A 14,387-nucleotide genomic window follows, 5' to 3' on the forward strand; every position below is an offset into this window, starting at 1 on the left:
ATTATTTCCCATAAATTAGGTATTAATTATTTCTGTGCATTCTCGTTTTAGGACTGAAAACATCCTACATGTAATGTAGGCTTCTCCTTGTTTCGCTTAATAGAGAGTTTCTTCAATTGAATTGTAAGCACCAATTGACAGAGAGAGGAGTCCAGGATGAATGAATTCTAGCAGACATGAAACGTAAATGCGGTTGATGTTCGGATAAGGAGCTCATGACATTTAATCAAACAGCTGCAATCACTTTCACTTCAGAGCTTGGTGGTCACTTGAATTAGCCCCTTTGTTTGAGAGAGTTCATACCACTAGATTGAGGCCTCCTATGATGGTTGATCTAAATGCACGATTAGCTGAAGGTACTTTTCTGCTATTGTGTTTTTAGAGATAGCAGCTCTGATAGGGAGATAAATCGTCAAGAAATAGTGGGCTGACACAACTATCTTAGCAAAAAGAGACATATGTGCACATAGAAATCTTATTAATAACCAGAAAAGATCCATATAATCTCTAATTTCTTTTTCCAAAATTGTGATCACGGTAGATAACAGCAGTGGTATTATTTGGACTGATGTGGTCTACTAAATATCCTTTTAGGGTTTAGCTGTGAGGGGATATGGATCCGACCCGCATGAGCTCCGGATCCGGTAGTATCTGAAACGTGACCAAACTATGGGCAACACAGGATGCTCGGTGGGCCCGGCAAGTCGAGGGAGGGAGCGATGGGATCTCACGACCTGGTCGTGAGGCGGTGGCCGGCGATTGGGGTGTTGGTCTTGACGTTGTCCTGGTGTTCGATCCCGACGGCGCGCGGGGAAGCGGCGGATGGAGAAGGTGGGGATGGTAGCGCCGCCGAAGGAGGAGTGAGGGGATGCCGACTTCTGCTAAGCGTCCAAGAAGCCAAGGGGAACGCCTCCTTCCGTTGCTCTCCCTCTGGCCTCTGCCTCCCCTGCCAGTACTCCGAGAAGGTGCCTCTTCGTTTCCTTCCCCGAACTACAACTTATACTCCCTATTTAATTGGTCGCTTCTTAACATGTCAAGCCGATTATTAGTTGAAACAGAAGAAAGAGGACACAATTCTTGTTTGTGTCCCGGCGGAATGCTGTCAAGGATATTCCGTCCTTCAGCGAGTTACCTTGTCGTGCTGCCTCCTTGGTTAATTAATTCATAACATGAAACAAATTCAATTAACACACTCAAAGAAGATATGCAATGGTTTGTCCAGCGTATTTACTCTTCAAAGGAGAACAGAACTAATGTTCTGGTAGCAATTTGGTGCCTTTTGGTGAATATGAAGTAAAGGGTACTAAAAACTACTACAAAGTTGTGATTCTTTTCCTGCACAGTATGGAATTATGGCCTCCCAGAGGGATGGGTAAACGTCAGATCTCATTGCATATTCCTCTTTCTTTGTGTCACATTTTTCACCTGGCACCTGCTAAATTAGCTTGTGTGCACCAGTTCATACAAATCATACGCATAGTTTCTTGTTCTCACCATGGTTCATGCTACCCATTTGCAAAATCTATTTTTTTTCTAAGAAAAAACATTCCTTTTGTTTTCTTATGCTTACATTGACTCTAAATTTGTTGAATGTAGAATGATGACAAATATCGCTGCAGTGAAACTGCCTATCGGGTGCCTTTGAAATGTGTACAAATAAAAGATGGAACAGAGGAGGCAAGTAGGCTCAGAACCCGAAGAAGCCTCTTATACCTTCAAGAACATGCATCAGGAGTGCAAAAAAGACTGCTTATTACGATAAGTAACTACAAATGGAGAAAACTGTTGGCCGAATCATCAAAATTGGAGAACGAGGAAGAAAACTATATTACTTATAGGAGCTGTGTGCCAGTTGATAGCAATGAGAAGTTGTCTGTCCTTGGTTTTGAGGTATGGAAGTTACAGTGGTACCACAATATTTTATTTAGAAAAATTCTTTTATGGCTTTCACTGGTCCTTTTGTGCTTTTGTTGTTTAGAACCAGTTTTGTACTTATAATGCAGGTGGGTCCTTTTATATATGTAAGAGTGTCGTGAACATTGAACATCCAAAGCCTCAGATCGCTAGCCTGAAGAGAGTAAATAAAAGTTATCCTGATTAGTAAATAAATAATTTATGGTGAAAAATAGAACGACAATTTAATAACATGGTGAAGCCAGTTAAGTGTTTAACATTTAAAGTATCAGAAGACAGTCTTGGAGAGAATAGTATCCCCTAATTAAATGAAAAGGATTGTATCTACCCTAAAGTAAATGGGTGTTGAACTTGTGTGACTATCAATCCTGAGGCCTTTCTACAGTTTTGTGGTCAAGAAGTTGTATTGGCATTAGAACTTCTTAAAAACTCAGCCCTTTCTATTTTATAGGAATTTTCTTTAGGAGACATAGATGGTCTGTTCCACTGGAATTACACTTTATCCTCTTTGATATTGTGCCTTCTTAGATAACATGGCTCTAAAGATCGGGTGGGAGAACTCATCTGTCATGTTCTCCTGCATATTAAAACAAATGAATGATGTTAATTGGCAGTTGATCACATCAAAGAGCACTTTTCTGCTTAGGTTCTAGCAGCTCCCTTGGCCCTCAGTGCACTTTAAGAATTTTGATTTGCTTTGGTCTAAAGTGATCATTTACCAGTTTTTTTTAAATCATATTGTTGTTTGAGAAGTGTAATTATTGTGGAGTTCCCTGTCACAAAATATGTAAAGATTATAAATGATAACTAGGCCAAAGTATGTAAAGATTATAAATGAAAGTAAACTAGTGGAACCTTGCTGTAGTAGGATACTTTGCTATCGGGGTTTCTTTCGGAATTCTGTCTCTTGTAGATCAATTTTAGATGATCTCCGGCCATCCTAGGAAGAGAAAATTTATGATTATAGAGCTTATGATTATTGATATGGAAGCAAATTCCCTGTCTATTGTTAAAGATAATAATTATTCTCCAGTTTCTTCTGATTATAAAACAAATTTGTTCAATGCCCTTGCATAATATTAAGTATTAACCATCATGTATCCATAACATAACTAGTTTATATTTGATTAACTTTAAGAGATTTGGAGCTTCTTTTAAATTTTTATGACTGGGTAAAGAGACTTGGTTGTCCTACCTCAAGTGTCTTGTCAAAGTATGCCTCCAAAGATCAAGTAATAGAAAGGTGTCTAAGAAACCCTTGGGACATTAGAAAGGTGAGTAAGAAACCCTCTGGGACATGGAAAGCTGCTTGAACATCATTTGCATGAGGAAGAGCCCTACTGCCAGCTTGGCTTGCTGGTGCTGATTTAATTTCTCAGTGTAGATTTTGATGAAAAATGGAACATCAAGCTTGAATAGATGAAGCACAGAAGGTCATTGGTGGTATTTATATGCCTCGTACGCTTTACATGCTTGTACTTAAACATTATTTGGGAAAGTAATGACTATGGCCAAGGATTAGTTGTAGCAAAATTTAGCAACCATAAGCAAGTTTCTCTGACCCCACAATACCATTTTTTTGAATTTACCTGAACACTTTTTTTTTCATCATCGAACAATGTTATTTGAGCTCAGTGGAACTCGGTCCCAATATCGATAGCATAATGTCTACTACACATGATACAAGCTGCTTTGGAGATCAATACATTGAATATCTCTGTCAAATATTGATGAAATTTGATCCATACTGCCAAAGTGCTATTTCTTCTACACAATCTTCAAGATAACTGTTATATAATGGTAGCTTCTGCTTTGCATCATCCTGACATATTTGAGAACAATTCTACAATTGAATGTTGGTTTTTCACATGTAGAACCATCTAATATCCTCTTTCCTGTGCTGACAGGTGATCATGTTGGTGTTGTTGCTTATAAGTGGGTCAGTTGTGTACTTGCGGCAAAAGCGTACTGCATTCATGTCAGGAGTTGCGCGGATGAGGGTATCCACAAGCTCCCCTAGGTTCTGATACACCGACTAGAACAAGGAATGAACAACAGTATATTCGTCCGAACAAGAGTATGTTGTGACTTGATTGGACCCTTTTGACATTCCTTTTTGCACCCTTTTGATTCATCGGCGCTCAGGCCACTGTATTTATATATTAAGTTCACTAGCAAGCAAAGAGGCTTTCTTCGATGCTTGCTGGTCACATACAATTTTCAGTTTGTATTTCTCAAGAAACCTTTTTCGGTTGAGTTGTAGTTTTCTTTTTTAAATGTCCATATAATCATTATATTTTTGTTATTTTCCATAATTCTTTAATGGTTTTGCTCTTTGGATCCATGTTATATAGCCCTTTTAGACCAAATCAGTTTGTGAATGATGCTTCATTTATAGATCCTCTTACACTTACCATCTCAGTATCTGTGCTGTCGTTTTTAGATTTAAGCTGAGAAGTAAGAGTGGACTGTGTTCATCTTCTTCCTCTCAATCTGTAACTCCGACTGTGTGTGCTATTATTTACCACGAGAAGGATTTTGCCATCACTATTTCTTGATCCCCAGGTTAGAAATTAAACCCATAATTGTCTCGTCGAGTGGTTCATCATTTTGGATCTATCTTCATGACTTCAGCTTTGAGCTGCATGGATTATGGCAGGAATCGGACTACTGAGTATAAGATGTCAAGATGAACGAACTACAGCTCCTCAGAGTTTGAAGTTGCTAAGCAATTCAAACCCTGCAACAGAAAGCCGTGTACTCCATATCTGCTGACTCTTGCTCCCTTGATTAGCTGAACTAACTGGAAGCAGCATTCCAACTTCAAGATGGAAACAGAAGGCATACGTAAGCACTACAAAAATAACCAACGGATGTGGAGGAAGGAATGGTACATTGTTAGCTGCTTGCATCTGATGGTAACATGGCGTATGACAAATCAAACCAGTTTGCAAGGGCCTGTTCCTTGGAGTCCACCTCAACAAGGCATCATGGGAACCCTGCTGCATGTCCTCCTCGATGAGCTGCGCGGCCATTGTGAGGTCACAGGTACTCTCGCCATGAAGCCTTCATATATTGTAAGAAATTAAACGTCGTTCGGTGGTGACGAACGACATTTTTGGTGGTGGATGATAATATCGTTAGGAGTCGTGGGTAGTTATTGTGGATAAAAATAATGGTGACGAGAGGTGAAAACCGTTCAGCATCTGCGTCAGTATCGACTAAGTTGTCAAGCGACGTAAGGACTGTCGACATAATTTTCGAGCAACACTACTCAACATTAGCATTGATGACCCTTTCGTTGCTCAGCAATTATATTGACGCCGACGCAAACGTAAAGCGATGAAAGGGTCGCTTAGTAACTGTGTCGATGTCACTGTCAACACAATTGTCGAGCAACCCTCACCTCTTATCACCACTCTCTTCATTCATAATAATCACCTATGGCCCTCAACGACACTGCCATACACCACCACCGATGCTATCAATTACTACTAACTGAAAATATTAAAATTATCTTTTTACTTTTTATTTTCGTATTTACGTTAATAAAACTAATGTCATTAAGATAAATAAACTTAGATATTTTACTTTTGTACCTATAAGGATGACAATATAATTTTTTAAAATATAAAGATCGAAATACTAAAAATAACTAACTACAAGGATAATTAACAATTATAAAATGAGGTTTAATTGGGCTGCTCCTCCGACAAAGGTCATTTGGTTATATGGATAAAGTCAATCAAAAGATAAAAGGAATAAAACTTGAATCTTGTCGAGATCTTTCATTCTTGGACCAATTAGGAAAGCTGGATAAGAAGTTCAACCAAGTAGCAGAATGAGCACATCTTTCCATGTACACTTCATCGAACCCACCTTTTTATTGGCAAGATCTGTAACAAGGCATCATAGCTGAAGTCAGTTCTCATACACGCAAAATTACGATAACCAACTGTCCGTAGGCTAATGCACAATCTTAGGTCGGAATCTAACTATTGTCAAATCTCATATCACCCGTTGAATTTACCAATAAAAAACCTTGATGTAAAACAACCAAGAATATATTGTTGCCAGCTTGTCATTATTCAGACTTCCACGTGAAATTTAAGCTGGCAATAACAGTTTTACGACTGAAGAACTGATCATAATGTTCGCAGTCCAAGTCTCCGCTTCAAAGACAATCTTAATGCAGAAAACTGGAAATAAAAAAAACATAAAAATTCTGTCAATTGAGTATCACTATGGACCCAATTTATTCTCTATATTAGGCAAAGATGAAACTCTGCAAATTGATTCTGGGAAGATGCATCAGTTAGAAGATCCAATCATTTTGACACCTTGCTGCAAACCCTTCAAGCCATGTCTGATGGACATGCAACAAGCTGAAAGCACCTGGATTCCCCGGCTGATAAATGACAAGAGTCAAAGGTGCAGATGAATTTAAAAATACATTGAAGTAAGAATGCAACGTTGCTATCTATTTACCTCAGAGTTCAGTAGAATTGTAGTTAGAGAACAATGTCGCCCATCATCTACAGAAAGATGCCCATGTAAGGACAAGAAACAATGAAGCATTTCTAGTAAAAGGAAAAAAAAAAAAACCAAATACTTGATGGTTCCAAATTCATGGAAAATTGCAGTGTCAGCTGAATCCAAAAAAAGAGCCCACCTCATTATATCTTAAATTTTAAAAAATCATCGGCAACAGTGTGTTTTAACAAGGTCTGAACAATTGTGAGATGAGCACATGATGGCAGCAGGTCGGCATAATAACAAACCTCTTTTAGTAGAGAACTATTTTGTTTCATAGCCTCACACTTACTTTATATGCTCCAATATCTTCTTTCTATGACCTATCAGCCACCATTTCAATCTTACCCAATCAAACAGAGGTTTAACTTTTTCCATCAAGATCTTGTACATTGAGCCAAGTTTCAACATGGACAGCAAAGGTACAGTCATTGATGCCAAAATCAAATCACAATATTGACAACAAAGGTATACTCCTACTGTGAAAAACATAATTCAGGATTCTCCACCATATGTATTCCTCTGTAGCGTAATTAAACAAAGAGTAAATCCACCTAACTTACAGTTTTTCATAACAAGGCAAACGGACCATTTTGGAGTTGACATTCATCCAAATTACAATATGACCAAAAGCTAACAAACAAATTAATTCCAGTAGTCTTTGTGTTAATTTTGTAGTCCTAGTTTCATGTTTATGCCATTGATAACAGGAAATGATTTTCATAGTCTTTAGTTCTTTAAGGAGCCTTCACAATAAATGTTAACCTTATCTTTAAAGTCAAACTCACTTTTTTATGATATCATCAAGTATTATCCACATGTGATATGGCTCAAGAAGGCATGATCCTTTCACATCATCAAGTATTAACGTCTCAAGGTCATCATATTTACACTAATAACTAGAAAGTGAGATCCTTATAACAAGAGACATGTTTTCTTAAAGAAGCATCTAGTTCTGTGAAGAGGTTATCGGAATTAGAGCTAATCAAACATCATCTCATAAGCTTATTCAAAAAATAGCTCCTGATAGGGTGTGAAACCATTGACCACAAAGTTAGGGGACGCAAGTGAGCTTAGAAAAAGGCAGGAAAAGGGAACAAAAGAACTTTCTAGTTCAAACAAAAAATATTGAGAATAGAGGAAAAAAGTAAATAGTTATGCATAATAACAAAGTTGGAGAAGGTAGAAAAGGCAAGTACTAGAAAGAATAAAAATTAGAACTGGTTATCACTAGTTAATCGTCTAAAGACTCACCAGTCAGTTCCCACTTATCAAACTTCACCAGCCATGAAGTTGAACCAATCTGTGAGGTGAAAACTCTGTCCAACCACACTCGGAATTGTTTACCTTGCTTATCACCATAATGTGGCCCAAAAGTATCTATGCATTCATGAAGAGAATGTTCAACTCCAGAAGGATGAACAGCAATCCCGGTCGGGTGCTATCACATCAAAATTAAGTGATTAGTTAATGAGAGACCAACATATGTCCAGATATATATCAGAGAAGCTCATATCTTTAGTTCCTGGATAAAAATTAGTATTACATTCCATATTTGAATCCTTGAAATATATAAATTTAGTATTCATTTGCAGAGTTAAAGCCAATACACTTGTGATATTTGAGATTTGTGTAAGTCCACAATAAAGATAAGTTATTATAAAAAAAAATCTTAATCAGGATAAAGACTACTCAAAAGCACACAAAACAAAAGACTTGACAAGAATTAAAGTGCAGGTAAAATGAAAATATTTGAAAAATCTTGATAAATATGGAAGTCTCACGCTTACACATATGTGTTTCAAACTTTGGATAAGCAAGTCTGATTTTTCAGCTTCGGCCCGGCGCCACCTTTCATATGTAATGTAAAATTTAACTACTTCATGTGATGGGTTACTGTTGTCTAGTTTGGAAACCAATATGTCTGAACTATCTCTCGGAGAGGTATTAGGACCGAGCCCAAAATGGCCAATAGCTTCAATAATACCTGCAGCACACCTGTTGCTTGCATGAATTATCTTAGTGTTTTCTTTTGCATGTTCAGCATGCCATTGCAGTAGTTCCTCCTGGGCATTGCTGACCTGAAATTTAAGGGGCATATATCAAGTCGTTTGAAGAAATCAACTGCTGCAATCAATACAGTACACTTATTAAAGGCTTACCATGACACCGTAAACATCTGGAATGCTAAACAGTTCGGCATCATTTCCAGAGTCACCACAAACAAGAGTATTAATTGGTGGTTTGCCACCTTCTTTGAACTTTTTGAGCAAATAAGCAAGAGCTTGACCTTTGCCAGCACCTTGTGGCAATATATCAAGATCAATACCACCACTGTAGATTATTTTTACATGGAGCTGAATGGAAACGTAGAATAGGAAGAGAAAGAGGATGAGATAGATATATAAACACAGTATTTAAAACAAAATCACTTCAAATATCAGAATTGGTTTCCCCAACAGTGCTTAATCTTACCCCACGTTTCTCAAAACGATCTGAAAGAGAACTTATCACGTCTTGAGCATGCCCCTTCTCTACATAAAAGCTAACCTTGTGTGGTCGCTGCTCAGTCTCGGACTGCATTTTACATAAATGTCAAATGATCCTTCCAGATTGCATCATCATCCCTGGCGGTGCAGATAAGAACATCACAACCGAGAGCTGCAAACATTACCTGGAACTTTAACTGGGGAAGTTTGGCTGTTTCCTCAAGAACAACGTTTCTATCCCATTTTTGATTTAGAACATTCACCCAACCCTGGTCAGGCACCATCGAATCGCCATATGTGATCTCTGTACCCACTGATGTGATTGTTATATCAGGGGTCAGCATGGGTTTTTCATTCCTCAGCTGCTTGTAAAGCGTAGGTGATCTCCCGGTTGAGAAGACCAGAAGCGAATCGTGGCGGTAAAGGGATTCCCACAAGGCGTTGAACCTAAGCAACGATGTGTTCTCCGGGTCATGATGATCAACCTGCAAACAGAAACTTATTCAACTTCAACAGCAGTAGCATGTCCATGATCTCTTTGCTTTTGTTCTCAAGAGAATACGAGTATAGACCAAACCATGGTATGATCAAGATCCGAAACAATCATGAGACGTGCAGGGCCATCGAGCCTATCCATTTTCCTGTGAGAAACAGTAATCAAGTTGTTGTTTATCATCAAAGAGATTCTTAGCAAGTTTCATTGCAAAAAAGATGTATAAACTTGTTGATTCTGTTTCCGACGATACCACACTGATCGATGAGGAAGTGCCCAAAAAGATGAATTTTATTCGAAAAGGAATGGGGGAGCACGCAATTCATGAAGGATAAAACTTAATGAAACAAAACATAGAGCGTGTAATCGAAGACTGCAAATCTGCAGAATGAATGATCGAAACAAATCACGAGCATAAAGAAGAGGGCATGTAATTGGTCGAGAGATGGTTAAAAAGGAGAGTAATTAAGACGAGACGGAATGCCGAAAAGCAGCAGCGGAACGGACCGGTCACGAACGAGGAGGAGGACGAGGAGGAGATTACCAAGAGAGAGGGCCTGAGATCAAATTAGCAATCCTTGGGCGCCGAGATAGGGTTAGGGATGTCGTCCTTGGCTGAAAGATTGGGTTTCCAGTGTAAGGATTGGTGAGTGAAAAAGGCGAAAAGCTGAGATTTTTGGTTTGGTTTGGTTTCCGCCGCCCGATGGGGATAAATAGAGAAGAAATATCGTGTCGAGGCAAGCAAAGGAAGGGACGGAAGGAATATAAGCAGGCAGGCATTAGATCCGAATTCTTTGGTTCCCATTGTCACACTATTGTGATGTGATGCTAACCAATATATAATAATTATTATAATTATAATTATCTTCTAATGATCAATTTTGAATATTTATTGTACAGTAAAATTTATGGCTAACGAGGTGTTTAATAATTCTAAGCAAGTTAGAGGCTTATAAAGCCAAGCTATCGATAACATGCAAATCATGCATTGGATTGGGTCTCCAATAAACCATATGGTTCCAATTTGATTTGAGTCCTGATCGTATCGCATCGCATCGCATCGCGAATGAATTAAATTTTATATCATTTTTCTTTTTAATTTATATTATTTTTATATCATTTTGTATCGTATCGCGAACGAATGAATTAAATTTTATATCATTTTTAATGATGACAAACGAAAATGTTCCTAAGTGAGTGATAACGGTGAATGAACCGATCAAATACGTAATGTAAGCCAAGCTCATATGTTTGGTTGGTTTCGGATTACTATATTTTTCTTTTAAGTATTATTATTATTATTATTATTATTATCATTATATATTATTACAATTTCACTCATTTGAGTTTGGATACTGTTTGTTGGCCACAGCATAAAGTACACAACACTAAGTGAAATGAAAGGAACTCTTTCTCATCCCACGAATCAACCCAATGCCACAAATCATTTCTTCAAATCGATGCAACTATTTCCGATTCAACCTCAATCCAGTAACAAGATTAGTTCTACCTTACACAAATATTGAGATGACATGAGATATATGGTTCAACACGGGAAAGAGCCCGATCGACTAAAATTAGTCTCTTTCACTCCACGTATTAAAATGAATCTATCTTTTTTCAATTTATCTATCTAATATAAAATTAAACTTGTAGCGTATATGTTATCACATTTAAGACATAAATCAATCTTATATTCTATCTTTAAGGCCCTCATATATTGAATTTTTTTTATTCCTTTATAAGAAATCGATTGGACATGATACTCTCGTCTTCTTTCCGTCTTGATCATATCCTTTAGATAGAAATTTCATGTTGTTAACGATCGACTTTTTTAACTGTACAATAAGATTATATCATGAGATTCAATAGCGAGTTAGATGGGTGAACTATAGCCCTTCGTGTTAATCCATATCTTTATTAATGGTTTTTGTTAGGTCTAGCCGTGGGCTTAGACAATTTGGGTCTTATCCAAATCATTAATAAAAAAAATAAAAGGTAAAATAGGATAGCAAACGAAAGAGTGCAGGGAGAACGTAGCGTGCAGCGAGCGACGACGCAAAGAAAAGACGAGAGAGAGAGAAAGTAAGATTTTTGAGTTTTTTTGCTTTACGATCGGTGGTTAAATATTATGAGATTTTTGACCTAAATTTTATGTGAAGAATTCTTATAGCAAACTTTATAATCTTAACGGTATTAATCTATAATTTACCCTCTTTGAGGTATTTTCTTGCTATACCCATTTTGTGAGATTTAGAATTCTCTTTTGAGGAGATCCATCCTTTGTGACGATGATATACTATTCTTGAGCCAAGATATATGTTCTTGATATTATTATGATCCTCTAGTTATTCTAGAGAAGATTTACTGTAAACATGTTATCATTACTATTGATAGTAGAAGTTTGAAGTGGATTACGGTCCCGTGATTTTCCCACATTGAGTTTTTCACGTTAAAAGATTTGGTCTCACTGTGTGATTGATTTATTGCTCTATTGTTTATGCTGTGCTGGTTGATATTAGCATTTTGAAATCAAGTTGGTATTTTGATGAGGAATCAATTTTGATACACAAAGAGGGAAAAGAATTATTCCGCTTTAATAGGTTTTTCCCAACAAGTGGTATCAGAGCAATAGGTTGTTTGGTGCTAGTTTTTCTTGTGTGATTGAAATGGAGCAGTTAGATGGTATGATTAAATTGAATTCATCAAATTATTCTACTTGGAGGCGTATGATGGAAGATTTGCTTTATTGCAAAGATTTGTATAAGTCCATCAAAGTTAAAGATAACATTCTACTATGGACGATGAAGAATGTGAAGTTCAACATAGAAAAGCTATTGCCTATATTAGAAGATTGATAGATATAAATTTGCATGAGCATATTTTTGATGAAACCAGAGCTGATGTCGTTTGACAAAGGTTAGAAAATCTCTTTGCGAAAAAGATAGTGAGAAATATAATTTCTCTCCTTAGAAGGTTTGTAAATTTGAAGTATAAAGATTGAGATAATATTGTTGTGCACATAAGCCTATTTCAGAGTCTTGCAAACAAGTTAGTTACTATGAAAATGAATATAGATGATGAGATGCAAGGATTATTACTTCTCTACTCTTTATCAGAAAGTTGAGAAACGTATGTGGTGACAATTTATAACTCCACACCAGAAGGAACTCTAACTATAGATATGGTTAAAGACAGTTTGCTAAATGAAGATACTAGAACGAAAGAATAGGGTGAATCTTCTTCTGGGGCATTTGTTACTAAAAAATAAGAAAGACATGGAAGAAGTCATAGTAGAAATCCACATGGTTATAGAGGAAGATCCAAGTCTAGAAGAGATATCAAATGTTTCTACTGTAACATACCAAGTCATATGAAGAAAGAGTGTAGGTTTTGACAGCGAGAACAGAATGAAATGAAGAAAAATGAGAAAGAGACTAATACAATTGCTGCTGAAGGCAATATTACTATTGTTTGTGATGACGGTTGCTAGTCATAGGTGCTCAGCAAGCCAATCACGTGAGTGATGGCACGTGTGACTTGATATAGAATCTTTTTGCTTATTATATTTTAGCATATATCACTTTATAACTATTGCATAAATGTATATATATATTGTGATGTCCTTGGATTTGTGCAGTAGGAATCGGATCGTGATGAGATCGCGATAATGAGATCGATTCACCTTTAAACACATATCCTAAATAATCCCGGTCATAGGTTACTCGAGAGGGACATCGTGATAACCGGATAGACTGGTGTGCTGTATACCCATCCATATGATGGATATAGCTGGTCTCATAGCTGCTCGTGTAGGGACACTAGGGATACTATACAGGTGCTCATTAGAGAATGAGTTCACTGATTGATCCGCTTACGAAATGCTGGATGATTGATGATGCCTTATTGTCAGACAGCGATTCCGTAGTCCTAGTGGTGTATCTGGTCCTTAGACTTCAGACACCAAGGATGTCCTGTATGAGTGCTCCACTCTTTAATACCAGACTTATAGGTTTGGTTGTCCCAGATCTAATACAGCTGGTCATTGGGAGTGGTAGTCGACCTTACGAGGGCTATTGAGTGTCGATAGAGGATCATCCACTCTCGGCGTCATGAGAGGAATATCCCATGTGTTCTTGCTCAGACAAATCCCTAGCCAGGGTCATTCGGGTTGAGAGAGAAAGAGTTCTCCGGGAGAATCCGATTAGAGCGAGACTCGAGTAGAAATCGTATGGGTCTAACAACACCATGCTCGATATACGGTCTCTGGGATATTAAATGGATGAGGGATTATAGGTACACGGTAACTGAGGACAGATAGGTCCAATGGATTGGATTCCCCTGTATCGTCTGGGGACTACGGCATAGTGGCCTAGTACTTCCGTAGTCGATGAGTCAAGTGAATTATTACAGAGATAATAATTCACTGAGTTAGAAGGAGTTCCGACAGGTATGACTCACGGCCAACTCGATATTGGGCCTAGAGGGTCACACACATATGGTAGGCATTGCGATGAGTAGAGGTTCAGATATGAGATATTCGACGGAGCCCTTGTCTTATTGGATGCAGATCCAATACCCACTAAAGGAGGACCCATTAGGGTTTGACAGGGGATCTCTATAAATAGGAGGGATTCAGAGCCTCATAGGCTAGAGCCTTTGCTTGCCTTTCCTATTCTCCTCTTCCTCTCCACCTCAGAGCAGGCATGGAGTTTTGAGGAGCGTCGTCGCAACCCTACTGTGTAGATCACCGCTAGAGAGGAGGACGCTTGACCTTCACCCTCTCCTAAGGATTTGTAAGGAAACAGAGATATACGATCTCCCTAGGTAACACAACCTACTCTATACGCAGTTTTCAGTTTGACAAATTTTGCGCACCAATCTTCGCAGGATGACGAACATCTCTTTGGGAATCGGGGATTTTGTTTTCTTGTTCTTCCGCTGCGCATGTGATGTCG

General features: G+C 37.9%; 2 protein-coding genes across 2 annotated transcripts; one reads left to right on the forward strand and one right to left on the reverse strand.

Moving 5' to 3' along the window:
• Positions 1-14: 14 nt before the first annotated feature.
• Positions 15-4,219, forward strand: LOC135597276 (uncharacterized). The gene is made up of 4 exons (XM_065090018.1): positions 15-356; positions 595-965; positions 1,597-1,890; positions 3,822-4,219. The coding sequence occupies exons 2-4, from the start codon at positions 684-686 to the stop codon at positions 3,939-3,941; spliced, it is 696 nt and encodes a 231-aa protein (XP_064946090.1). The 5' UTR covers positions 15-356; positions 595-683; the 3' UTR covers positions 3,942-4,219.
• A 1,743-nt stretch (positions 4,220-5,962) lies between these two features.
• Positions 5,963-10,220, reverse strand: LOC103971455 (sucrose-phosphatase 2). Its single transcript, XM_009385479.2, has 9 exons — positions 9,974-10,220; positions 9,514-9,577; positions 9,122-9,421; positions 8,923-9,024; positions 8,610-8,804; positions 8,238-8,528; positions 7,702-7,888; positions 6,403-6,449; positions 5,963-6,322 (listed from the first exon to the last, which is right to left on the reverse strand). Exons 1-9 carry the CDS (start codon positions 10,207-10,209, stop codon positions 6,230-6,232), a joined length of 1,515 nt encoding a protein of 504 aa, XP_009383754.2. The 5' UTR covers positions 10,210-10,220; the 3' UTR covers positions 5,963-6,229.
• Positions 10,221-14,387: the final 4,167 nt, after the last annotated feature.

Source organism: Musa acuminata, chromosome BXJ1-11 (genome assembly GCF_036884655.1).
Source record: "Musa acuminata AAA Group cultivar baxijiao chromosome BXJ1-11, Cavendish_Baxijiao_AAA, whole genome shotgun sequence".
Lineage (NCBI taxonomy): Eukaryota > Viridiplantae > Streptophyta > Magnoliopsida > Zingiberales > Musaceae > Musa > Musa acuminata.

Bases quoted from the DNA above. Each gene is read 5' to 3' on its own strand.
- LOC135597276 (XM_065090018.1), top strand. From the start codon at position 684: ATGCTCGGTGGGCCCGGCAAGTCGAGGGAGGGAGCGATGGGATCTCAC. The intron at 966-1,596 runs GTGCCTCTTCGT...TGTTGAATGTAG, and splicing joins CCTGCCAGTACTCCGAGAAG to AATGATGACAAATATCGCTG. The intron at 1,891-3,821 runs GTATGGAAGTTA...CTGTGCTGACAG, and splicing joins TGTCTGTCCTTGGTTTTGAG to GTGATCATGTTGGTGTTGTT.
- LOC103971455 (XM_009385479.2), bottom strand. From the start codon at position 10,209: ATGCCTGCCTGCTTATATTCCTTCCGTCCCTTCCTTTGCTTGCCTCGA. The intron at 9,578-9,973 runs GTAATCTCCTCC...TGTTTCTCACAG, and splicing joins ATCTCAGGCCCTCTCTCTTG to GAAAATGGATAGGCTCGATG. The intron at 8,529-8,609 runs GTAAGCCTTTAA...CTTAAATTTCAG, and splicing joins CAGATGTTTACGGTGTCATG to GTCAGCAATGCCCAGGAGGA.